Source organism: Scleropages formosus, chromosome 22 (assembly GCF_900964775.1).
Source record: "Scleropages formosus chromosome 22, fSclFor1.1, whole genome shotgun sequence".
NCBI lineage: Eukaryota > Metazoa > Chordata > Actinopteri > Osteoglossiformes > Osteoglossidae > Scleropages > Scleropages formosus.
This window is the reverse complement of record NC_041827.1, coordinates 15,037,028-15,063,662: the sequence shown is the minus strand read 5'-3', so window position 1 is coordinate 15,063,662 and position 26,635 is coordinate 15,037,028. Positions and strand designations below refer to the sequence as shown.

At 49.5% G+C, this 26,635-nt stretch overlaps 1 protein-coding gene across 5 annotated transcripts; it reads right to left on the bottom strand.

Annotated features, from left to right (window-relative positions):
* On the bottom strand, nt 1-25,970 carry pmepa1 (prostate transmembrane protein, androgen induced 1). Of its 5 annotated transcripts, XR_003797251.1 has the most exons (5): nt 25,520-25,970; nt 4,501-4,655; nt 3,799-3,852; nt 2,154-3,411; nt 689-700 (listed from the first exon to the last, which is right to left on the bottom strand). XR_003797251.1 is itself a non-coding variant. In XM_018742209.2 (4 exons), the coding sequence occupies exons 1-4, from the start codon at nt 25,623-25,625 to the stop codon at nt 2,860-2,862; spliced, it is 867 nt and encodes a 288-aa protein (XP_018597725.2). In that variant the 5' UTR covers nt 25,626-25,970; the 3' UTR covers nt 1-2,859. The 5 variants fall into 5 exon arrangements, 4 of the variants coding, with proteins under 4 accessions (XP_018597725.2, XP_029103772.1, XP_029103774.1 ...); XM_018742209.2 differs by having other exon boundaries at nt 1-3,411; XM_029247939.1 differs by having other exon boundaries at nt 1-3,408.
* Nucleotides 25,971-26,635: the final 665 nt, after the last annotated feature.

Genomic DNA, 26,635 nt, shown 5'->3' with positions numbered 1-26,635 from the left:
AAAAAAAAAAAAAAAAAAAAAAAAAAAAAAAAAAAGACAAAAACTCCCATTTGTTATATATTTGCTTTGAAATTTGTACAGCAAACCGTGTGTGTGTGTGTGTGTGTGTGTGTGTGTGGGATTTGCACAAATAATGACCTTTGAATGATAAACAAAAAACTTATACACAGCTATTTTAAACAAACAACAACATTATCAAAAAGGCAAATAGTAGGTATATTGCAACGCTCTCCGCAAAACCTCCGCCTTCCACACGTCACGCGTCTTTCGCTCGGGGCTGTCAGGCAGAGCGACGGCCCACAGAGGTCCCAGTCTGTCAGGCACACGAATACTGTACGTTCCCCGGGGACAGAAAGCTAAGGGTCGCGTCGGCACGCCGGCGTGGGACGCCTGCTGCGGACGCGGGCATCTCTGGAACGGGGAGAGTTCGTTTCAAGGTGGGAGGGCTCGTGACGGGTGGGGCTCTCAGCCAGCGCGGCGACCGCTCCGCTACGCCACCCAAGGTCTCCCCAGGTTACCGTGCACGAGCGGGTACGGCGTTCGTTCCGTTTGTTCTACTGAGCGGCAGGCTGCATTTGCTCGGCGACGTGGTTCGCTCGCATGAGACACGTACGGGCGCGAAGGCTGGCCGCGAGGCCCGTCCCGCTGTTCTCCGTCACGATCCTCCCCACCCGCGTACATTCAGTCAGCTCTGGTTTCCCTGAAGCAATACTGGCCCAAACCAGCAAACCTACCCGAGCTTCCCCTCAGGGTCAGAAAACCACACTCGGTTTTCCCACCGCAGGCCCTCCAAACTCGAGTCCAAGGACTCTTGATTAAAAATTTGCCCGCTTCTCTGCAAGTACTCTTCTTTAAACTATGGATTCAAGTATTACTGTTTAGAAGGGGTTTGGGTGACCGTAAACAGACGAAAGGAGAGAGGCGCAGGAGGAGAGACGGGCCAAGGAGTAGTTCTTTGCATCTCTTTGTGATTCCTCGCCCGCGGGGCCTCCTGGTCCTCCTTCTCTCCTGTCACTGTAGTCCAGGCCCCTGCAGCTTTTAACCCCGGAGGGAGCAGTTGCATAATGATAAAGCGAGACCAAGGCTGACTGACGGAGATTGTGACGCTCTCCTCCTTCATTAAAGTGCTAAGAGATGCCTGTCGTTTGCGGCCCAGAGTTTAGGTTCGAGCGCAGTGGACGGCGGCGGTGCCTCCTGGTTAGGGAAGTCCACCTGGAAGAGGCTTAGGCATGGTGGGAACCCTCGATTCACACCCCTCCCAGTTCAGTAAAACACAGCGACTGTTCTCATCAGCTTCTGCCCATCGATTATTTCTTCACATGCACTAAGCAAATGGTAGAAGTTAATGCAAGCCTGATATACCTGATGAGACACATGACAAGCGAACCTGGGTTTTGTGTCGGGGGGGGGGGGTTATTATCAATAGCTGTTCTGCAAAGGGATCCCCAGGGGTCCGCGGACAGGCCGGCCCTACGCTCCTCATCCCACGCAACACGCCGGGCTCCTAGGGGTGACCGCCGCCGACCTGCGCGCCACTGTCCACCGCATTCCTGTGGGACGCTGCTCTTAAACTCTGGGCTCTCTGTAGAGACAACTTCATCTGGAGTTCATCATCAGAAAGTTCCGTCAACCGCGATCACAAACACACAAGTCCACGCATTATAACAGAGGTCTGTTTTTTTTTTTTTTTCTCCCCCCCCAAACTCTTTACAAGCCTCAGCTTGTCTTGTTTTTCTATCAAAAAATAGTGCAATTTTTTTTCAACCTTTATATAAATAACTCTAAAATCGTGCTTTTAAGTTTGTTTTTTCAGTTTTCATTGTAGTATGCATGTATGTGCATATAGATATACACAGACATACACACGCACACAGATATGGACATAACGTACAAGTATAATCATATGTATAAGAACGTTAAACACGTTTGAGTTGGCAGCCCAACAAATTGCCATTTCACTTTTTTCGAGATAGACAAAACAGGAACAAAACATCTCTTTATAATCCATTCTTTTACAAAAATACCCCTGCCCTTGCACTCGCCTCTTATGATACATATTGCAGATCTCATTTTCTTCAAATAAACAGTCTTTTTTTCTTTTTAAGCTTTTGTGCAAACATCTCTTGAAAATGTACGGAAACCAGAGCATCCACATACATGACTCCACTGTGTACTGTAGGGTGAACACAGTTCAGTTCAGCTCAGCACAGCACGCATAGCGCCAAAGATCGCGGGTGAAGCCCACACCCCTCAGTTCAGCTGCATGACCTCAAACCGATGACTGGATGAGAGCATGAGAGCACTGTTCACACGCACACACGCGGACACACTCGCACGCACGGGCTTCCAAATGGCTGACTAGGGCTTGGCTGGGCAACAGCCGTTGTGCTGAGCGAGGACGGGGGGGTCCAGAGCAGAGTCCCTCGATCTGGGACCCCCTTCATGCGGGTGGAGAACGAGCCTGACCGCAGGCCAGTATGTGGGCTCTGTGCTAAGCAAGGGCTTTGAAAAGGAGCATCTGCATTGAGGAAGGAAGACCTGTTCATTTTAAAGACATCCGGAGCATTTCAAATGAAGGACAGGCATCGAAGAGATAAGTAACTAGAAATACGGAGCTCATAGTAAAGCCTAATGTCAAGGGATACAAAAAATGAAATATGTGAAAAACGTAACTTTCTTAAAAAATCTATCAGTGTAGAAAAGAAGCTGTGAGCACAAAGACAACAAATAACAAGTAAATATTTATACAAAGTTTGGGGCTGGGTCAGCACTGGGGGAGTGCAGTCATTGCATTGTGTGACAGCCCCCCCCATGCCCTGACAGTTCCACTGAAGTGCACAGAAGTGCCGATGGGGGGCGTCACACCTGCTGCGGCTGCTGCTTCTCCTTGTTGCGGGCGTTGCGACTCTCCAGACTGCTTAGCGGGGAGTGCTGCAGGACCCCATGCATCAGCGCCGGGGAGTGTGACCGGCCCACTCCGGCCGCGCTGGGAGTCTGGTGCCGGCCGAGCGACGAGTGGCAGTAGTGGCCGATGACCTCGCTGTAGGCCGGCGGGGCCCCCTCCACTCGCGCCTGGCTGGAGTAGGAGGCAGCACTGGTGGCGCTCACCCCAGAGTTGAGGCTGGGTGGGCAAAGGGATGTGTCGACCAGGTGGCTGTCAAATACGGTACGGTTCGGCGGCGCTCGCACCGACTCTCGGTTCAGCTCAAGCTGCTGCTCGGGGTCCCTAAGCTGCAGGGTGCAGGGCCCCTGGTAGGGTGGGGGCTCCTCACCGTCGGACAGCGAGATGGTTGGGGGCAGGTCGATGATGGCGTGGGACAGGTAAGGGTAGGTGGGCTGGAAGCGGGCCAGACGCTCTCTCTGCAGGTAGGAGGGCACTCTGTCCGGGGGCCGTGGTGTGTACACTTGCTGCTGAATTGCAGACGGAGACAGTAAATAACATAAATTTGGGCTCCCACCTCGATGCAGATTTCACTGCACACTGCGTGTTCGACTGGTAAGAACAAGTTCTGGACCGTTTTTAGTTAAACCGTTTCGCATAAATAAACCAGTCGACACATACAGGAAAAAGTGACAGAAAACAAAAAGGCTGTACATAGAGAAACACAGCGAAGGAATTAAAACACTGGACTGAATATTAGTGTTTAAAAACAAAACTTCAAAATACTGGACATACATTCTGTGTTTCTACACAAGTGGAGAGAGAGCTCAGATGGCTGGACTTGCCTGATCTTCCTTCTGTTTGTGCCAAAGTCTTAGTAAGATAATGAAGGAAAGAGGACAGAAAATGGCCCTTACCTCACTCACTCCACTGGAGGGTCCAGGTCCATCTGAAGGCCACAGAGTCCCATCCTGGAAAAGGAGGGAGAAAGGAAAGAGGAAACATTTGAGTGAGAAACAACTGAGCAGCAGGTACACATGCAGTACACATGCAGTACACACTTCCACCGCTAGGTGTAGACATTTCCTTCTCTGTTCTATAAACCTTCCCTCCATAAGCAGAACAAGTTTGTGGATAAGGGAGTGTTGGAGGTGGGCAGTTTAACATAGCTGGGTGATTGCATTTTGGGAGGGGGTTATGATATTTGTTAATAATTTAATGCATAAAGGCACAGATGCACAGTGATAAAATATTTGCTCTCAGCGAACTCCAAAAATTTAATTCATCTCCCTCCACCCTCGAAGAAGCAACACTCCCACCCCAAGCCTTGCCAGACCCCTGGGGTTAAAAAGGCAGAATCCAGAGCTGGGTGTAGGCCAGCCATTTGGATCCTGCCAATGATATACTGCTCATATTTCACTCAAACTAAAACAAAAAACACCTAAGAATGGTTGTGCCGCCCAAACTAGGCACGAACAATGTACAAGCGACCCTCAGTTGCAATTATTTTCCTGAAATTCTCATCAAAACATCTGAAGCGCGGCATATAATACATCTACTGTACATAGTCCTCTTTCCTATGTTAAACCCCCAGCGAGCCCAAGCAGCTCTGTACTCACGGAGGGGAGCGGGAGGTGACGCCTCCGGGCCTGGCTGTGTCTGGAGATGAAGGAGCGGGCTGACAGTCTGTAGTGGTTAAGCAGGCAGGTGATCACCACCACCATGACCATCATCACCACCACAATCACCAGGATCTGCACAAACTCCAGCTGGCCTGTGGAGAGATCAGCAGCCTCATGAAACACAAGCCTTTTTTCTCAGCCATTCCAGCCCCGCTCATCCAAGAACCCGATAGACCCACAGCCCCAGAGAGTGAACCGCGGTCGTGATGCCCACAGCACGGCTGCACGCGGACACCAATAATGCGAACGACAAAATGTAACATGTATTAAATAAATCTCATTTTGGGTCTATATGCTGGTCCTACATCCAAATACAAACATGGTCCCTCATGTAGAGCAGAGCTGCAACTAATGCAGGGATTGGAGGGTATGACATAATACGCAGCCAAAAAAGCATGTAAAATAAACCCTTAGAGACATGTTATCCTGAACTTGAGCTAATGGAAAAACAATAACAATGCAACTAATATTTTAATAAAAAGTTCATAAACTCTACAAAAAAAAAAAAAAAATAAATAAATAAATAAAAACAAACAATACACGCTATACAGGGGGCAGCCGGTAGCACAGCGGTTAGAGTTGCGTCTGCGTCCTTTAAACAAAGGTTGCAAGTTCCAATCCCATCCCTGCTGGTACTTACCCTAAACTGCTCCAGTAGAATTACCCAGCTGTATAAACAGGTAAATAATCGTGGGTAACTTAACACTCTAAGTCCCTTTGGAGAAAAGCGTCAGCTAAATTAATAAATGTAATACACACACTATGGTATAATGCAGAGCAAAAATGACAGCAGTTTAAAATGGGATTTTTAACGGATAAGAAGAGGTGAGCTGAGGAAGAGTGGGATGCTGGGGAGGTTTCCGTCTGGGGGCTTCATGAGTCATCCATGTTCATGTTCATGTAGGCCCACCAGCTTGGCTGGACTGCAGTGCATTCAGAAGCATTATTCATACACAGAAATCCGCTTTTGTATACTTTTCTCCCTCCGAAAATAAAACAAAACGTAAGACACCGAGGGGATCTCCGTGTAAAGCGGAGAGCTTTAATTTACAATCGCGCAAGATGGGACTGTACAGGATTGGAGGAGGCGATGGATGCTGTACAGCTGCGCTGCACCACGTGAAAAGAGCAACCTTTTGACCACAAAAACCAGAGCTTCATCATGTATCTCCACTGGAAATGTTCGTCCTCCTTTTTTAAACCTCAAATGAATGGAATAATGAAGCCGTGCAGACGCATGATATTCCAGTTGGCCTGAAAGAGCGCGAAGGAACATCCAGCTGGAATGGAGGACTCGCGCTCACTTTTTCCAGCTCTCTCTACCCCTCAGCTGGGATTAACGCGTTGCTCTACACTCACGCCCCGCATCTGCATCCGAGATGCATCAGAAAACCCACTTTATTACAAAAACGCGTTGGGCTGGAACTGTGCATCGGCACTGGGAAGCAGAAAGCTGGATGTGACGCATGACCCCAGAGCGGCGTCCCGCCGCCGTGCCACGGACAACCTCGGCGATACAGCTTCGCAAGTCCCTTGTTTGGTGTCGTCTCGCATTCCTGCGTGCAGCTGACTGCCCCCTCTGGTAAAAACAATAGACCACTCGAGGGAGGGGGGTGGGGGCACCGGCGGGACAGAAGGCCTCTTAATTCACGGAGGGGAGGGAGACGACTACACGGAGGAGGACAGATGGGTCAATGATGGGAAGAATCGGCGCAAGAGCCCAGAAGGGCTGCGAGTCTAGACTGCCTTTCAGAGTAAAAACAGTGCCATTGTAACACAAGCCCTGCTTTCCAATCAAAGCTTCCGAACAAGAAAACCAGCACCGCGGCGTGTTGGGAATGCTCTCCCGCACATCGACGAGGCCTCAGCCCAAGTAGATGAGCGGCGACGCAGTTGCGGGACCCTCACCCTGGCTGGAGAGACATTAGGCTCCAAGAGCTAACATTCTCTATCCTTGGTCTGAGAGAGGTATCAACCTTGTTAACGCTCTGACATTTGTTCATTTAGTTCACGCTTTGCTCCAAAGTGACTTGCAATGTTAAGCCACCTACAATTACTTACCCCTTTATACAGCTGGGTCATTTTACTGGAGCAGTTTAGAGCGACTAGTTCGCTCAAGGGAACTGCGGCAGAAGCCGAGACTCGAACGCGTGACCTTCGGATCTGAAAGCAACGGCTCGAACCGCTATTCTAGGAGCCGCCCCTTCTATTTGGCAGCTTACCTGACGCGCTTATCTTAGCTTCGGACAATTCGGACCACGTGTACGGCTGGACGTTTGAGCAAAGCGATTCGGGGGCAACGTTTCGCAGTCTGCTGTACGCATCGGGCAAACACCCTCCCTACTTCATTCATCGCATATAACCCGTCAGCTGCCGGCAGTTTGTATTTTCTGCGCACGAAGCGGAAGCACCACATGGAGGAATGGTACCATGTCCAACGACTGCACTTCTGCCCAACACTTCGCCGCTTTTATGGCTTTTTACTGAGAGGAATGAGGGAGTGGAATGCTGCTTTGAGTGCGAGTGCAATGGAAATCATTCATTGTACCATCTTCCACGCTGCTCCTGAAATGGCTTATCTGGAGGAATGCAGATAAAGCGGTAAAAAGTAAATATATTCTTCGAGGGAGGAATGAGGGAACAGTAGGATGTTGCACGTTGGGTGGAAAAGAAGCTCTTAATTCTTCCTTAGCCTCGTGAAAAGCCCCAGAAACTGAACGCGTACACCCTGTTTTCCAAGACGAGATTCCAAAGTAAATCCCGAAGAATGCACTGCAGAAAAGCGGAGGGAGGAAGAAAATAAGTCGCTGTGATGTTTAAGTCAATTCAATCATCTTAAAAACTCTAAATTTAATCAGAAACTCAAAACAGATTTTCTGAATGTACAAGAATTGCGGGGTGCACACCCCTCCGAGCACGGCGTTGTTGCTGACGAACAAATGCAGCGGTAAACAGTTTTATTGCTGCTGTTGACAAATGAAGGCGATGTTAAAGAGCTGTTGTTACTGGTAAACAAACATCACGGTAAAGAATGTTGGCGGCAAATGCGGCGGTGAGGAGATGTTGATGTTACCGATGAACACGATGGTAAGAAGAGTTGTCGATGACAAACAAACGCTGCGGTGAAAAAGAAATCCGGTAGGGAGAAGTGCTGCCGTTACTAATGAACAAAAGTGAAGGCGAGTAGCGCTGACAAACGTGAAGTGGTGAAAAGTTGTCGGGGAGCAAATGCAGCAGCGGAGAGCATCGCTCACTGTTTCTGTTAATGAACGAACATGACGGTGAGCAGCGCGACCGTTACCGACAACCAAACGGTGTGGTGAAAAAAGTCGCTGCTAAAAAACGGCAGCGAAGAGCGCCGTCGCCGGGCCGATGGACAAATTGCAGGAGCGGCCGGGAGCAGGCGGACCTCTGCGGCCCCTGGCTGCACGGAGGCGATGGCCGGGGCCGCGGGGGCCAGCTGATGGGAAGCTGAGTCAGTAGAAAGCAGGGCAGGCGAGTCAGGAGGCGGCGTAGGAAAGCTCTTTTGTGCGGCTGGCCTGTTGCACCAGACCTGTGGTCCCCAGACAAAGCAACCCATCCACAAACTCTGTGTGTGTGTGTGTGTGTGTGTGTGTGTGTGTGTGTGTGTGTGTGTGTGTGGGGGGGGGGGGGGGTTAGAGGTCAGAACAGATTCCAGTCAAGGGGAAGTCAGTAACCCCCTAACCCCCCTCCCCGTCCCTGTGCAGGGCATTCACGGTCAGTGCTGAACCAGACAGCTCTAAGCATGCAGGCAGACAAGGCTGGAGGCTGGGGTGGGGGGGGGGGGGGTGGGGCGGGGCGGGGCGGGGTGGGGTCGTCGCCGCTCGGCCACTCCGGGTTCCTCCCACAGCACGCCAGGCCTGGTGGGGGGAGCGGGCCGCGTATATCAGCCTGTAAAACTGTCTGCTCCGAAGGGAGGATCGAGGGTGGGGTCAGGTCAGCGGTTCACGCAATCTGCTCGCCCATTTCCATGAGAATGGCAGCGGCGGGAGGTGCGGCGCACACTGGGCCGATCTGGAGCGGCAGTCAGAGAGCCGGGCGAGAGAGCGGCGCGGGGCAGCGCCTGGACACGGCGAGAACAAAGCGCTTTCTTTCACCAACTTGGGAGACGCAGTCAGAGTGCCCCGCAAGCGTGGGAACCGCGGCAACTCGGCGCGCGACAAACAGCGGTTAAAAGGCCTTTCACAGGCCTGGGCTGGGCGGCATCATATGATTCCCTTGTCCTCGCTTAAGTCACAGAAGTAATGGTAATTTTCCAGAAAATGGCAGCGAATTAAAGGCCCTTGTGTACGTGGAGGCGCGACGCGTTCGCTGGAGGGTGGACTCGTTTCAGAAGTAGAAGGGCAAGCATTTGATGTTTTTCTCGGGCTAATTGTAACCGAGCATATAATCCACGTCTGACACGTTTTAATCAACCAAATGTCGTTCCGGCTTCATGTTAATAAAAGGCACCGGGGGAATGTTTGTCGCTCTAAAATGGAAACAAACAGAAATAATTTGTAAGCAGCAAGTCCAGACAGGAGAGCCATCAGAACGAGGCCCGGTGGAAATATGGCTGTCATCTTCTGGGGAAGAAAGCCTGCAATTTAGACAAACAAAACCGGAATTGTTGCTCCTTGAGGAACTCCGCCTCTCTCTGTCTGTCTGTCTGTCTGTCTGTCTGTCTGTCTGTCTGTCTGTCTGTCTGGCTCGCTCTTTCTCCCTGGCATTTTCTGGCCCTTTCCCCGATGCCTTCAGCTGCTGCCCAGCTCCCCGGCAGCGCGCGACGTCTGCGGCTGCGCGGTCGCATGACGCTCTGGCCGGCCGTTCCGCTGCGTACCCGCGTGAGGCTTGCCGGCAGACCGCGGGCGCTTTACGGACATCGTACCCGCGATTCGATGGGGCAACCTGTGGGTTCTAAACCCGGCAGCCCATGCAGCCTTAACCCGACAATGCTGCCGCAAGCCAACTACCTTCACGGTATAAATAATCAGAGCTATAACTAACCAGCGAAGAGTGGTCTTAGCTGTGGGTAAAGGGCCCTTGGTTAATAATAAACTATGCAGTCACAGCAGCGGGTCGAGCGAATGATAAAAAAAAACGGGACAAATTATCCTCAAAGGCTCATCTGCTGTCCGGGAGACACTCGGTGGAAAAAAGAAAAAAGAAAAAAAAAACCTAAAAGGGAGTTTAAGTCTTTAACCAAGAGCTGGGAGCAAGTGGCAGTGAAAATGTTCAGATCTCCACAGACTCCTTGCTGTTCCCATCTTCTCTCACCCATGAAATATGTTTCAAACCTCTGACACTTCCAGTCACTGTTCAGTCAGAGGGAGGTGGAATGGGGGAGGGGGTGGGGTGGGGTGGGGTGGGGAGCGGAGGGGAGGGGAGCTGTCTGCTTTCTCATTTGTAAGATGACCCAAGGGAAAGGGTGACAGACGCCTCCCTCCCAACTAGACACAACTGAACGCCAAATTCCAGACTTCTCCAGCATCTTCATACCCTCCTTTCCACATGCTGGAATTAAAGGAAAAATGATTAAAATTTAATTAAACAAAAACAAAAAAGAACAGAGGTACATGAATCAGCTCTCTCCTAAAACTGCCAAGCAAATAACAGGCAAAGGCTGGAGGAAATTCTCAGAAAGTATGTAATGAGGAAAGAACTGAACTTCGGCTGAATTCACTTACGAGCGCTGGGTTACTCTCTCTCTCACACACACACACACACGGGGTGGTAATGTGGGGTCCAGACTAGAAGAGCGGGTTGCCGCGGGTTTCAGCTCGCAGGTGGCTGTACTCAAACGTACCCGGGGCTCCGGCAGGTCGGCCACGACTCGGTCAGGAGCTCTCCGGCCGACCAGCCAGGGTCAGCTGCTCTGTCCACTGAGCCATTTCCCAGCATTCCCGGGAGAAAAGCGATGGCAGCGCGCGCCGTGTGACACACGAGCTTGGCGAGGAAGCAGACGACGAGTCCCCGCGGCCGCCGATCCTCCCAGACAGGAGCGCGTAAGCAGCTTTGGCCTTAAGGGAACGTCTGCCTCTCCGAACGAAGCTGCAAATTCCGCGCGTCAAATCTATATAATGAAATCGGTACGTTTTATATCGCGACATGCCGTTTGCTTTTAATGAAAATGCACGTGCGAGCTTTTGTTTATGCGCTGGGGTAATTTCTCAAGGTTTCCGTGCGACAGAAGAAATCTTGCCGTCGGTTCCGAGCGTCTCCCATGGAGATTAAAGCAGAGTGTTCCCCTGGCTCGGCATTCGGCGCCAGGCCCGGTCTAAATAGAGTTTCCTTCCCCCTGCCGCCGTCATCACCGGCGTCATCCTTCACAGCTCAGCAGACAATTATCGCGGCAGCACCTCTGCCCTGCGGACGGGAGGCGCGGAGGGGGTCCGGGCGGCAGGTAGCGACGGACCCGGGCTGTCTAAAACGTATGAAAATGTAACCTTGTTATCAGACGGCTGTCTGAGGCCAGGCCGGGCGAGGGCTCATTGTTATTCCAGCCGGCGGGGCCTCGGCTCGCCTCTCACGCCAGCTCCCCGCCTCATTTATCCGCTGTCACTGAGGGCACAAACCACGCGCCCCTTCATTTGAATGAGAAAAAAGATGGGAAAAGCAAAGCATGCAATACCACCACCCTGATTCTTCCTTTTTTTTTTTTTTTTTGTGGAGGGGGGAGAAAGCAAGCAAAAAAAAAAAAAAAAAAAAAAAAAAAAAAAATCATCTTTCGTTGTCTGGCCAGTTCATAATTGTGGCTGTGTCTCGCTTTTTCCTGCCCCTTCCTCATTGCATAAAGTTAGTTCCCTTCACTAAGTTAAGGTCTATTAATAGCACTGTATTGCAGACACTTCCCAGACTAATCAATGGACACACACACACACACACACACACACACACACACACACACACACACACACACACACACACACACACACTCCACTCTGACTCCTGTTCTCTGCCTGTGCAAACAGAGAGGGAATTTCAACTCTTACGTTATTCACGAACAAGGTTTTTTCTTTTTTTTTGTAAACCGGGAAACCAAGGCCTTCGCTGGCAGCGCTCAGTGGCTGGGTTTCAAAGCACCGCGCTGTACGGCACTGCACGGCACGGCAAACAATAGCAGGCAACGGGTAGCACGGAGGTTCGAGGCACCGCCACGCAGCCCGAAGAGCTCCGTTCGAATCGCCACTCCCCTTGATCAAGGTACCCTCAACTGCTGCAGTAAAAACTAAAATACCCTGCTGATAAAGGAGTAAATCTAACGATGCGAGGCGCCTTGTAAATAACTAACGGCGAACGATATCCACGAGTTGTGCGTTTAAACCCGAAGAGAGACTCGGAGGCAAACCCCATTCTGAGCGCCGCAATATTCCTCGGAGCGGATCCGGCACGGTTTTAGGTGCGGCGCAAAGGGGCGTCTGCGGAGCCCCGGGCTGTATAAACAACGTGCCCCGGAGTTCGCGCAGGTGAGCCTGCTGGCATGCGGCCAACTGTAAACAATTTGGATCTTTGCCTGCCGTGGCTGAAAACTCGCTGTACCGGTCACCGGCAGATGCAGACAGACTCAACACACATCCAGACATAACACTGTCTAGCACAACCACAGTCAAACTTGAAAAACTACAACGGCCCCGCCAGGAATCCAGCTGGGTTATGACTGCTGGGAGGGGTGGGGGTGGACACACACACGCACACACACACGCACGCACGCACGCACCGAAAAAACCCCTCCGAGTACAAGCAAGCACAGACGAATACTAAGTTTGCGTCTCAAAAGCCGCAGAGTTTCATCAGTGATTTCCTGCAAAATCATGGAACTCGCCTCTTTTCCTGAAGAGACACATTCAGCTATAAGAATTAATAAAAACAGGTCTCTCAAGAATACTTAACCTCCTTTAAAGTAAAAAAAAGTCAGATTTTTCTTTTTTTTTTTTAAAACTTCACTGCAACTGTCGAACTCGAAAGAAAGGGCGACGGCGACGCATAAGGACAGTTACTTCCAGAGACACATCGACAGCTTTCAGTGTCTCCATTTGATCTCCGCAGGCATGACGAACGGAAGCGGCCGGGAGACCACGGCATCTCCTGCTGGAAGCACACGCAGGACTTCCTGCGCATATCGCAAGGGCGTTCCTGGGAAGCCGCGGTCACGCCACATGGCCCGCGCTGTCGCTCGCCTCCATCCCGTTGTGGCATAACAATCTACGCATGTAGCGCGAGTTCTTACCCCCTTCCGATACCAGGTATACACCTTCTTCCCTCTTCTGCAAACCCATTTAGAAAATGTCAGGATTAAAATATGCAAGCAAAAAACTAAGTAAACAAGAATGTGGCATGTCTTGAACTCCAGACTCCAAATCCAGCTTAATCGCCGCTTGTCAGCCGCAAAGCTCATCTCGCTGAGTAACGCCGTTGACGTAGCATTTTTTCTGGAGATCCTGTGAGTCACTTTGCGCAGAACATCTGCCAGGATGAAGAAGTAACAGTAACAACAGTAAAACGCCATGTGTTTGAGTTTAACGACAGCTCCGAAAGCGGGGATGTGGTAACGGGAGGGCGAGGGAGGTGTCCGAGGGTGAGGAGAACGCAGGTGCGGGGGAGCGGAGAGCGGCAGACTCAAGGCTCCTCCTAATGAGCCCCACATCTACAGCTTCTAGCTGTAGACGCGCTCTAAACTGAACCAGCTGACTTTGGCACCGAGAAGCGTTAGTCTCCGCTTCCTATTTCAGGACCACATGCTTATTACACCATTTAGGAGGTACTTAACTTGCTTTGTCTCTCTCGAGTGGCACAGCGGGTAGCGCTGGTGCCTTACAGCTCCTGCGGTGTGGGTTCGGATCCGGGGTCGAACGCATGGCTATCTGTTCCAAGCGTGCATTACACTTACGTTACATTTATTCATTTAGCTGACACTTTTCGTCAAAACAACTGACAATCTTAACCTATTTACAATCATTTACCCATTTATGCAGCTGGGTAATTTTACTGGAGCAACTTAGGCTAAGCACCTTACCCAAGGGTACTACAGATGGAGGTCAGATTCAAACCTGTGACCTGTGGGTACAAAGGCATAAGCTCTAACCACTCTGCTACCAGGTGCCCACATGGGTGTTCTCCCCATATTCGCCTGGGTTTCCTCCTACTCCTAAGACATGAGCAGAAGAACGATATCGATTACCGACAGTGTGAGATACTCATACAGCGGTTTAAAGTGTCAATCTGTTCCCAAACCCTCTCCATCTTGAAAACCACGTGGGTGGTCGCCATGAGTTGACTTACTGAACGACACTTATCCCAACCTTACATTTTTTTGAAATGGCTCACAACACCTAAATCAGTTACAAGAAATTTGAGGTGGTATTGGTGCCGAAGAAATGACAAAATTACAGTTACAATGTGCATGACTGCTGGCATCAGTTCCAACCTTTATGTCAGACTTCATGTGCTGTTAAAAAAGAGCACAGCAGTACATGCTCTGTGTATCCACCTGTCAATACTACAACTACCATAATACAGTGAATCAGCATTAAATGCCATTAGTTTAAAATGCTGAAGGCTACTGCTGCCTCGACTGTAGGTAGACTTGGCAGTTCCCCAGGAGGGAGACCCTGCCAGCGTGTAGAGATGGTGTTGGTGGGGGGGGGGGTTACATGTGTGCCCCACCAGTGCAGAGACAGAGGGACCCCCTCGGCAGCTTCCTCCGACACATTGATATTCAACGCAGGGGCTGCGCATTGTTTGCCACCTGCATCGGCAAGCACCCCCAGGCGACAGCCAGTCTAGACATGGCCTGCAACGCCACCTCCCCCCGCCAGTCCAGAAGAAAGGTCCCAATACATCCCATGACTGAAACTGCTACAGAGCACCCACAAAGACACAGGGAGTCCTAATATGCCCTTGGTGAGGATGCCAAAAATTATAGCTCTTTGGCAAAAATGGCTTGTAACCATAGTAACAAGGCAGAATTCTGCACACTGTTGAATGTGACCATAGGACATAACCAGAGTGCATTCGCACCATCCCCAAGTGGACCTCGGACTGACAGCGTCCAGCAAAACGTGTACTTATTTAGAGCGAGAGAGATGGAGCGCGTGTGTTTTATAGTCTGCAAAGATCCGGTGATCCAGGACTCCACCAAGCGCCTCAGTTCTAGAGCCCCAGACAAAGCCTGTTGGAAATCCTCCCTACAATATCACTTAGACCTGCTCGCACCATTTAAAGGAAGGCACAGAAGAAATGCACAGCCGAACAGGGAAACGCAAACAGACCATCAGCGAGACGCTCCAGACGTCCGTCAATAGCTTCGATCAATAATGTCCAGACACAAGCGGGCTGCCCACCGGGGAAGTTGCAATGTCACTCTCAGTGGCTGGGAACAATGTCTGTCCTCCAGCTGGGAGGGCTGCATGGGAGAGGAAGTTCACGCCAGAAGGTCTGCCGCGCAGCCTGGCGAGCAGACAGGAGCCGGCCAAGCCACCATGAATCACCCGCCTTCAGGAGGAGTGCGGCGGAAGCGCACGGCGGCAGCTTCCTGGGCCAGCGCAGGGGGGACGCTTCTCCAGGCCCCATCAGTGCTTACTCACACCTCCACCACAGGCCGCATGCCGGAGGAGTCCGATCGTGACGGAACACGAGATGCTCGAACTCGGCGGCGGCGGCGGCAAGAGCAGAACAAAAACACCCACTTTCTCAAAGCCCAAGTTCACGGAAACACATTGTGCTGAAGCACGGCAAATTTCGAGAACAACAACGGCAGACAAAGCATCTTACTCTGGTCCCGGTAGATGTGGGAGCAGCCTATTCACTTATGAAGAAGGGATGTCTTATTTAAAGAAATGCAAAAATTGTGAGTCAGATATTAGGTTATTTGGCTGAAGGGGTGGGGGAGGACTCATTTCAAAGCCCTCTCTGTTGTCTGAGGACAACAATGGCTTACCCACGACCGAGTCGCCTCCGTCTGCGTGACAATAAACTCTACTTTCTGCCAGGCACGTCCCCATAACCCCTTGCCCTTTGCTCTCTGACCTTCACTCCTCACAAACTGCTCCGTTGCCAGGCAACACAAGTTCACACTTCATCTGCCTGCAGATGCTCTGGCTTCTCATGCAAATTTTTATTTACATATATCTGAATTAAGACAACGATCGCTGCTCTGACGTGACTTGGATAGGAGGTTAGTATGTGTGACCAGCTGATCTTATTCCAGAAGACAGGATTATACAACAAAAATTACATCCAAATATATATGGGTTTGAGATATAGATATATATGAGAAAACAGAAAACACTGCCGCATAAAACTACATTTTCAGAGCAATGAAGTGAGATATCCTGCAGTATGAGTTTAAACTCAAGACACAAAAGAAACTGATAAAAACTACTGCATCAAAGAATTTCATTTAACAGAAATCAGAATATGTGGAAATCATGAAGACTAGTGCTGTGGTAAGATGCAGTAAAGCCATACCTCCCCACTCCTTCAGTCACTATTGTTGTCTTGACATGTTTTGTATGATTAATTTAATGGATCCCACCCCCTCCCACCATCAAAATGCAAAAATTATGCAATGTCTAAAAACAGCTTCGTCTGGCAGGACACAATTGGAGAAATTATGCACTGCTCCACCCTGCCTCCCCCCCCTCCCCGCTCTCCTTTCCATAATCTAGCATGCAGATTATTCAGAGCGATCATCCTGGTCCCTTGGCGGTGACCCTGGGAGCGGCAGGAGAAGGGTTAAGGAGGCCTTCTGCGCGCAGCGTCACGTCCCCCCTGCACCATGTCTACAGTGCGGAACAAAGGGCGGCAGAGAGCAGGGGGACACGAGGAGGAGGACGACGTGTCCCGACGCACCTCGTGCCGTCTGCCGCTCAGGTGACCGCCACTCCAGACAGGAAGTGCTCAGCCAAGACGTCGCCTGTGTCTCGGCCAAAGGAAAAAACAGCCGTCTGCGACTGTCTTTGCATTTTTTTTTTTTTTTTTTTTTTTTAAGATTAAAGAATGGCCTTGTGGTGGAGAAATTCCTACCCAAAAATAGTCAAAATACGGCTTATTTCTCCCCAGCCACGAATTGGGGCGTTTTGTTGACGGGATGTTCGGCAAAAAACAATGTCTGCGCACCTCAGTCTACCATCTGCAACAGAAGAACTATAAACAGGGCGGATGTCCAAAAAAAAAAAAAAAAAAAAAAAAAATCATTCGAAAGTCATACTGTAAGGCTTGCACAGGAACTGGAATTTAATATCATGCCTCCGCGGATCTTTGTGCAATTTACAAGGCAGCGCTTTCGCTTCCTGACTTGAAAGCACATTGTGTCCTCCACACAGGCGGGTTTGCCTCTGCTTTGTTAAGGGCTCTTTTACAGCTGTCAATGACCTTTCCCACGAGGCGCTCAGAGCAGGCTTCGTCCTGCTGCTTCGCGCAGAATACGCCACGTTGGAACAGTTTCATCTCCAACAAGCATGTTAAAAGTGTTAATGGAACCCTTCGCCGCACGGCACAAACACATTTGCAATTCAATGAGAACGACTTTTCTCTTCTTTGACTGAACAGCTACAGGAAATGGATATGACAGCATGCATTATATCAATATTGGAATAAATATACAGCCACTTTATGAAATTATTATTTTACTAAAGGGGTTTGCCTTCAACTTGACTTTGAGAGGAAATCCGTATTGTGTTAGCCGGTACAAACTGCTGAACAGAAGAGGCAAAAAAAAAGATCACCTTGGAAGTTCCACTCTGCCTGCCAAGCACCAAATACACTGGGACAGCAGCATATGGCCCCAGCGAGGACTACACATTGGCATGGAGAGAGAGCGAGCGCAAAAGCCATCGTTTGCCAGACATGGTGATCGACGCCGAGCCCCTCGCGCCAACCGTCCGCAAGGGCCGCAGCGCAGTCGCGGGGGTTCGGAGAGAAGCACGCGGACGAAACCCTCGGATCGCAAACACCTGCCGGCGACGTTGCCGACGGGTTCCTTTGGAGCAGGCGGTCAAGAACAGCCCCTGCCGGGGACACAGACCGCAGTGCTCGTGCTGTTAATTATTAAATCAAAAACACAGACGGGACCTGTACGCGGATGTAAAAATAGAGGCGACTCGAGCAATATCTTGTGTGACTTTTGCGGCGGATGGTGGGAGAAGTGTGTGCGCGCGAATGCTCATGGGGTGGAGGGGAGGGAGGCATTGGGTGTATTTATAGAGGGAGGGCTGCCACTTAATGAGTGTGAGAACTTGTGCCAGACAGTTAGTGTATGATCACCACTCTCACTCTTGCACTCACACGCTCGCACACTGGTGCTGCTCAGTCACGCTCCCAGTGGAACACTCTCAGCCGTCTCAGTATTTCCATTAGAACCATACAGTTGAGACCAGGCCAGTCAGTCAGGACATGTGTGTGTGTGTGTGTGTGTGTGTGTGCGCACGCACTGTATGTAACTGCATGTGCGCATGTGGTATGTGGCCTCATTGTGAGCGTATCTGGGACTGGCTCATCTCGAGCTTCGAGGACTCAGCCAGGCCCAACCCAGGTTGAGTTCTACGGGGAGCGAGTCCAGACCCTTACTCACGATCAGCGCTTCCCACTCTCGACTGCGTCTCGGCACTTCCCTGCCAACTCCTCCAATTCGGAACATCTTGATTACAGAAAGCCGTGCCCCGACGGGATGCTCTTTGACATTCGGCGGCACCGTCGGTTCAAGGGGCAGAATATGCGAGGCGAGCTCTGGTGGTCCCGAAAACCGAAGGCGTAGAAGGCTGAGCGATGGTGGGGCTTCACCAAAAAGTGGCTCCAAAGTCAAGAGCGAGACCAACTGAGCACCTAAACCCTACCAGCAAAGTAAGCGGACGGGTCACGTCGCACCTTCACGAAAGGCCACGGAACTCAGATTAAAAGCCACTCCCAGTTCTTTACATTAGCTGAACGCTGGAGCGGCCCAGGGCTTTGTCTGCGACGAGACTTGCGTTTTCCTCCATCGCTTTGCTACGCAAGGTTCGGCTACGATGCAAAATCATTCTCGAACCAAAGACGCTACAAGAGGGAGGCATTCAGCAGTTAAGGAATAGAAACCGAAGGCGAGCGGAAGCTGTATCCACACTCGCTCACAGGCTGCGCTTCACAGTCTGTGCTGCAGTGGTCCTTCTGCCTCTCGGTTAAGGACATCGCGGAGCAACAGTGTGTTAATATTCTGAATCACTTCCAAATGAGTTGGCAGGAGCTCCCGAGCTGTGAGCAGGGCGGCTAAAAAAAGCCCAGCTTGCAAAGCGCCCTGCGAAACAGCTGTGCGCTGCAAACAGGGCAGGATTCCTTGGCTGGGGGAAGTCTGCTGCCCGCCTATGATGTGGTTAGCATATTGATATATAAATACATAAATGGAAAAAGAAGGGGGGAGGACATTAGCATGGAGGCCGCACAGCACGGATAGCAGATACCTCGCGGGTCCTGCCAGGGACGCTGCCCGTTTCTCACCCCGGCTTTTTAAGGGAGCGGAACAGGCGCAAATGGCGGCCAGGGTGTGCACGTGTGGGAGAGGGAGCCTGCATGAACTGGAGAGAGGGGGCAAAAGCAGCGCTGTGAAGCGGCCGGCAAATTGCTTGGCTGCGCCAGACCGGTCTCATTGTCGTGGTTACAGTGTTTATGGAGCAGTAAAGTTGCTCACTGCCCAAGACAGACACGAGATGGGGGTGGAGGGTGCAAGGGAGGAGGGGGGGGGGGGAACACCTGTGCTGCAGCTGATACAGTGCTGAAGTAGGGCGCTTTTGCCATAAAAATTCCCAGACGGGGAGTCAGGGGGCAGGGTGTGAGTGTGCACGCGGGAGGATGTGTGTGCGCGCGTGAGTCAGCCGGGATGACCTTAGCCGCTGCTCTTCGCCCTTAGCAGAGGGAGAGGTGTGGGCAATTACAGAGCATCTAATACTGCGGGAGAGCCGGACCTGCCTGCTGTGCCACCCCCCTCTTACCCCAGCCGTGCCCCCCTTAACCTTACCCTGGCTTCACCTCAACTTACAAACAAAGCGAGCTGAGCCAGAACAGGAACATAAGTTTTAAAAAAAAAAAAAAAAAAAAAGAAAGGTATTCAAACTCAGAGACCTGGAGTGCATTTACTCAGGTCAATGACCGGTAAAGGAACCGGTCAGAGAAGATGGGTGATTACCAGGACACAACATGACCCAGGGTTCAGCTAAATGTACAAGACAGGCTAGATTAGGTCACATTCAGCAGGCTGTGCACATGGAAAGAGACACACAAACAGGAGACTGAGACAGAGAGCGAGAGACAGAGAGCGAGAGAGAGAGAGAGAGAGAGAGAGAGACCCATAACCCAGAAAGATCTTGTCTGGCACTGGGACCAGCTCCAGACAACAAAGAGACACACTGACACTCCCTCCCGTGGAGCTCAGTCAAGAGGAACACAGCAACATGGGGCCTTTTGGCTGCTAATGGAAGTCTACACTCCTGCATTATTTCCTTCCTGTAATGCGAAAGTAAAGTCACAGCAATTTCAGGTTTACACATTAAAAAAAAAAAGAACAACAAAAAAGGAGCCAAAATATACCCCTGACCCCGGCATACGAAGACACGCAGAGATGCACGCCTCGACGGTACAACAGATGAGACTGCTGTCTTCCGAGTTCTCGGCAAGCCCAGTATCCATGCGAATGAGGGCTGTGGTTGCAAGGCTTCTGAATACTTCCTGCATTGCTTGCCAGATCTTGTGATATCCACATCCCGTGTGCGCGCACCCCCCCCCCCGACCCCCCACACAGTGCAGCCGATGTGTCACGGCAGACAGCGGACAAGTACAAAGGTGCTGGAAGGAAGGAGTGGGGCGGATGACATAAGGGCTGGGCTAAGCTCACCTGGATGGTGAGGAAGCTGGGACGGTACCGTAACAAAGGTGACTCAAAAACCACACCGCAATTACACCGCGCTCCAGTCTGAGGCGCAAGCAAATGATAGGGCCAGTGCTTCATTCCTGTAGCCTGAGCTGTGCGCCGCATCTGGAAAGAGATGGGATATGAAAACCAGGGCATGATTAAAAGTCTATTTCTCAACACTGGTGTCTGCGATTATGTGTGACGCGTTCACCGCCCGACCTCCTCCCCTTCCCTGGCTCCCCCACCCCCTGAGCTCTTTCAGAATCAGTTTCATTGGCAACAATTAACCTTCACCTAGGAGCCTCAGACAAGCTGTCTGGACTGACGTCTGAACTCTGCTCCGCATGGCACCGTTTTAGCACAAGAAAGCAGAGGGATCTGACTGAGGTCATCAGTGCTGCTGGTTTCATTAACCAAGAGAGTCTGAACAGGCATCTGAGAGGTGGCGGCATGGAGCGGGAACGTAGGGGGCAGGTGCTGCCCAGTGCTCTACGTCCTACCAAAGGGAACATCTCCCGTGCTGCAATTTAATTAGGAGCAGATTCTGTTTCCTTTCTATTTGGTGGGGGTGGTAGTTCTGGATCCAGCTCCAAATCTCATACAGTCCAAACACACAAGTGCAGTCGAGATTCTATTTCCTTTTTTTTTTTTTTTTTTTTTAATGTTGTTAGGGGGTGATGGTGGATCGGTGACTTCCTTGGGTGGTCCGCTCCGTAAGGGTCGTACTCCGTGCGGATCAGATTGTTTGGTCCTTGTAAAGTAAATAGGAAGTGCTATTGAAATAAACAATATGACGGAATTCGGAGCAAAAAAAAAAGCCAAAGTGCACTGGCCTCTTAAAGCCAATCAGGGTCTCCTCTCACTCTGAGGACCCAAAAGAAATTTATAGACACTGGTCGCCCCACCCCCCCCAGCCATTTGCTCACAACTGTTAATGAAATGCGTTGTCTTTTACGGATGAGGGAGGAAACATTCGAAGTGAAGCACCTAAACCTTACTCATTCAGATCTTGAGAGATTCCAAGTATCAACCCAGAGATGTGTCATCTTGAAAGAACCATGTGGAGTTCAAGTACACAGCAGCTAATGAAACTCAGCCTCTCCTTTCCAGCTTCAGTCAGTGTTTACACTGCAAACATATTTGGTGCCAGCTGCTCATTTGTATGGTCCTAAGCGAGAAAAAAGAAAAACTACCAAAATAGACAGAAACAGGATACAGAGGGTAGAGAGTCAGTCACATCTGGTTTGCGGTCTGTGGCCAGATCAGCTTGCAAGTCTGCGCTGTCGTCTACCCCCCCCCCCCCCATTAAAGGGGACTTCCACAGAGGCAGGATGGCGGTACGCAGGTGTGTGGAGGTGCGCCATGCCGCGCCACTCAAGGTCCCGAGGAAGCGCTGTCCATCCGGACCACGGCAGACGGCAGGCCAAGTGGACGGAAATTGTCATTTCCTCTGCCTGTCTGCTCGAAAGCAGCTGCGCGCCGATTTCTCACGCAGCGTCTGGAAGCAGCATAACATAGACACGTTTTTCCAGTAGGTGTTTTAAATAGTAAGTTAAATCATATATGATTAAGTGCGTTTATATCACGTCATCGACTTTTCAGAATTCTAAGAATTACTTAATCATATGTGCACGTCATGCAGGACAACGTACAGGGAGTCGCAGATCTGAGAACACTGCGCACCATCTGCCTGCGCTCTAAACCTGGACGTCGTCGCTTCAAAATTTTCCCTTCAGTTCAACATTCATATTTAATGTGAAGTTAACATATATCCTTCGGTTCCCGCACAGTGCGGACAGGGCATACGTCAGAGCCCAGGGAAAGAAGAACATTGACCTCATGTCTACCATTTTCCCAGACTCCAGCTGGGCTTCCACAGCCCCTCGCCACGCCCAGCCATACCCAAACACAGCTGCACAACTGTACATACCCCTTGCAGAGAGCTGGACACACACGACTGAACCTGCTAATAAAACCGTTTTTCTTTATTAAAAAAAAAAAAAAATTAATTAATTTAAAAAAAAAAAAAAAAAGTCTCACACTTGCCCCTTCTTGTCTAATGGAAATTGTCACACATCGTTTAATTATAGCCTCACAAACACCTCCCAATGCAGAAATCATACGTCGCCCCTCTTTGATGATTGACTGTCCCCAATGCGGCACATAATAAGTATCAAAGAGCTTGCAGAATTAAATTGCTGCAAACAAGAATTTGCTATGCACCCCCCCCGCTTTAAGCCTTCTTTTTATTTAATTAAGACCTGCAAGACTACAAGTCATTAAAGTTATTTTTCTGCTTTTGCAGACCATAATAGTCACAATGTTCATTTATTTTGCATGTTTTCTTTTAGATTTGCTCAAAGTAGATGAAATCTAAGAACAAGTCACATCAAATTATACTTCTATTTGACTGAAATAAAATCAAGTCCATGTCTCCAAAAAGGGGGAGAAAAAAAAAAAAAGTCATACAATATAATTCAAAGCAGTAAGTAACACTCAAAATATAATACTGTTTAAAGGGGTTACAGACGGTCATGATGGCGATCTGAGAAATATCCTTACTGTCTAAGACAGCCTGAGCAGTACAAGACCCAGAAGACAGTGTCCAAAGCAGACCAACTACATTGTGCACCTTTCACACCACTGAGATGTCGATGTAGCACTGCTTCTTATGACACCATCAGGCTAGATTCCAACCCATGAATATTCTATCATTGAAACTATACACAGAGAAAAAAAAAGATGACCAAGGAATTGTATTAAGTACTCAGGGTACCATTTCATAAAATGCAAATAAGCATATACTTTATTCCAACAAAATTGCCACTGACACCTTGATTGTATTGTGCAATCATTTAAATCAAACATTTTAATGCCATTCTACAAAATGCTCTATAACTTTAGATTATTTTGAGTATGACAGACAACAGCAGATCAAAGAAAGGGGGACCCTGTCTGTCTAACACACAGACACAAACACAGAAACACACACGCAAACTCAGGGATAACTAAGCCGTCATCGATTTCACCATTTTTCAGGATAGAGGTATAGAAATGGATTAAAGGATACAGCAGCTGCAAGGGGCAAAAAGAATCTATCCAAGCACCTTACAAAACACCGAGCCAATAAACTGGCAAGAAACCATTTCATTGTACTTATTTTTAGTCCAACACCAGTACACCCACACTGACTGGCACAAAATGGAGCATCTCTGTTGGCATGATGATGCCACAGTTTGGGGGCCCTGGAGTGGAAACACACCCACAAAACATTGACAAACATGCCCCCCAACAGAGAGAGATCTATCACAAAGATGGAGATCAAGGAAGAAAAGGAAGGAATCTCAGAAAGAGTACTACTCATGGGAAACCAAAAAACAGTTTTAGGAAGCCTGGGTTAAAGGTATTCTACGTATGCTAACGTACAATTTTCCCAAGAGAACTTTTTTTTCGAATTTTTAGATAACCCCCCCGCCTCACGTAGATCAAGCTTTACATGACAGGAATCCGCACCCACCGAGTTAGAGGAAAAACAAACAGAAAATCAGTTGCTTTGGGGAATGCAAAATATCTAGATTTCTCTCTTAGATATACAGCATCATAGCATCTCCTTCGGGAAACCTCACTGAGACAGAGCACATCTATTCCTTATCCTCACAATCAAATATGCATGAGTTATAACATGACAATACTAACAATATCACAGCATACTTAAAGGTAATTCATCCTTACTCAGGGGGAGGGTAGTAAGCAAGTTATTGATAAGGGTACATTCACCCTACTTTTACTTGTAGTTAGAAGAAGCCTTATAAATTATTCTGTTTCATGGTTTGACGGCAGTCACTTAAAATAACACTCCCTGTCGCAGGTCAAAAAAGTAATCTTACACGTTTGTACACTGCCAAGGCTTCCTCAACTACTGAGCTATTACTAAGGGCAGCAGATAGTTGTTAGAGCTGTCATCTTGTAATCGGAAGGTTCCTAGTTCAGTCCCGCTCTGGGGATCCGACGGGAGAAACCTAGGAGTAGTACGTTTGGTCACACCATTTACCCTGAACTGATACTGTAGGAACATCCTAAGCGTATAAGTGGGTAAATCACTGTAAAATCTAACACTGCAGCTTGTTTTGGACAAAGACAAATAAAGGAGATTTCTTTAGACATTACCTACTCATCACTGCTCAGGATTTTCAGAGGTGTCCAGGTGAAGCTGGCCTGCGACTGTCCCCTCAAACTCCGTGTGTCCCTCACCACAGAGCTCTTGATGCTCTACCCTCCACTGACAAACTCATACCGAAGACATTGTATCAAGACGGACAATGTTAAGCGTGAACCGCATCCCTATTTCACCTGCTTCCAGCAGCTTCTTGGCAGCAGAGAGAAATATTTGACAGCAGTTGTAATCAAACAGATCCCAGACATGACACCACACTCATAAGAGGGAGGTGGGCAGCATAAAAGTCTACCACGACCGAAAAAAAAAAAAAAAACAGACCCTCCTAAACTAATAAACACGTGAATAAGTTTCAAAATTTATTTTGTGGAGTGTCTGGAGTACCAAAAAAGCCGCGTTTCCCTAAGAGAGAGTGTCCCTCCCTGTCCAGCGGGACGTGAAATGTCCTCCTTCGGTGTGACCGCTGATAATGTGGTTACACACGGATCCAGTTTAATAACTGGATGTTGTGTCCCTTTGCTGAGGCGACCGGCGATCCGCAAAATCCGCAGGGTCCTTAATGAGAGCCGGGGGGCACACCGAAAAGGACGCGCGGATGGATACTGTTTACGGCGCAAAGCAGCAAACAGATCCAGTCGGAAAGGTAAATAAGTAAATGAAGAGGAGACAGGGAAGGGGGGAGAGGGGCAGCCCTCAAAGTACGAGATTAAAAGTAACCAGAACACCTCTTAAATGATCCGCAAACTCGCGACTACATCATCTCAGAGTACACGATCATGACAGAGCTGAAGTGTGTGTGTCTGAAATCGACGTTCGTTAAGCAATTCACGGGTAAAGTGAGGGCGAAGCTGCGGTGGTATATAAGCGAGAGAGAGAGAGAGAGAGAGAGGGAAAAAAGTACTTACTGATCTCCATACTTTGGAATGAAGTCGACCGTTTGCAGTTGCATGTACAGGATACATTGGTCTGGATGGCCGCAGTGCCGTTTTTCAGACCCATTAAGTTGAACATTTAAATGAGGGACTATAAAAGGAGAAAAAGGCTCGAAGGATCGACCCAGATTCCCAGCTCTTTCCCCTGCCGAGTCCGCAGTGTTGGTAAAAAATAAATAAGCACAACGCTGCTTTCTTCTTTCTTCTTTCTTTCTTTCTTCCTTCGTTCGTTCGTGCGGGTGGTACTTGGGGGTCTCTCGCCGGTCTCAGTTGCCTTGGTCCCCCCCCGACCCGGCCCGAGCCGGTTCTCGCGCTCCGCGCTCCAGGATCCCCGGTGCTCGCGAACAGACAGCCCGTGCCACTCCGTGTCCGTCTGTGTGACGGGCTCTGAGCTCGAGCCTCATTCAAGTCCAAGTCGGCTCACATCTTCTGTGGGCGGGGCTTCCAGGCAGACGGCATTACGTCAATGCCAGACTTGGACTATCAAGATTGACAGGCGAGTCAGCCAATCGCGGCGAAATTCCCGTCTCCTGTACTTCTGACAGAAAACATGACGGGAAGCGGCCCACTCGGATTCGCACGACTGTCATATTTTCCTGACCGTTTCCCATAACCGAAAATTAATAAAGTACATGAAAATTAATACTCCTATATAAGCTTATCCCCTATATATTTCTAAATATATACACGTATGACCATTCAGCCTATTTGATAAAATAGGTCGCTTAAATAATCTGGCCACTCTCATAAACAAAGTTTGTTCAGTTGAAGACGCATGATGTTAAGTGGCAGCAAGTTCTGTTATTTGAGGCAATTATTTTGTTTAAAATTAACAATAAAATTCACAGTCTGAGGGAATTTATTTATTGTTAATTTTCCACTTGTGCAGCGGAAGCACTAAGCCACTGGCAACTAAATACATCGACTTCTGTGCCTGAGGATTAGCTTGTTACTTGAAATTTCGTGGCCATGAATACCGAAACATAACTGCTACAAAGATACTGCATCCAAATTCGAGCGTTAATGCCGAGTACCACAAGCACAAACAATACTATTACTGCGAAAAATACACGACATTCCAAGACATTT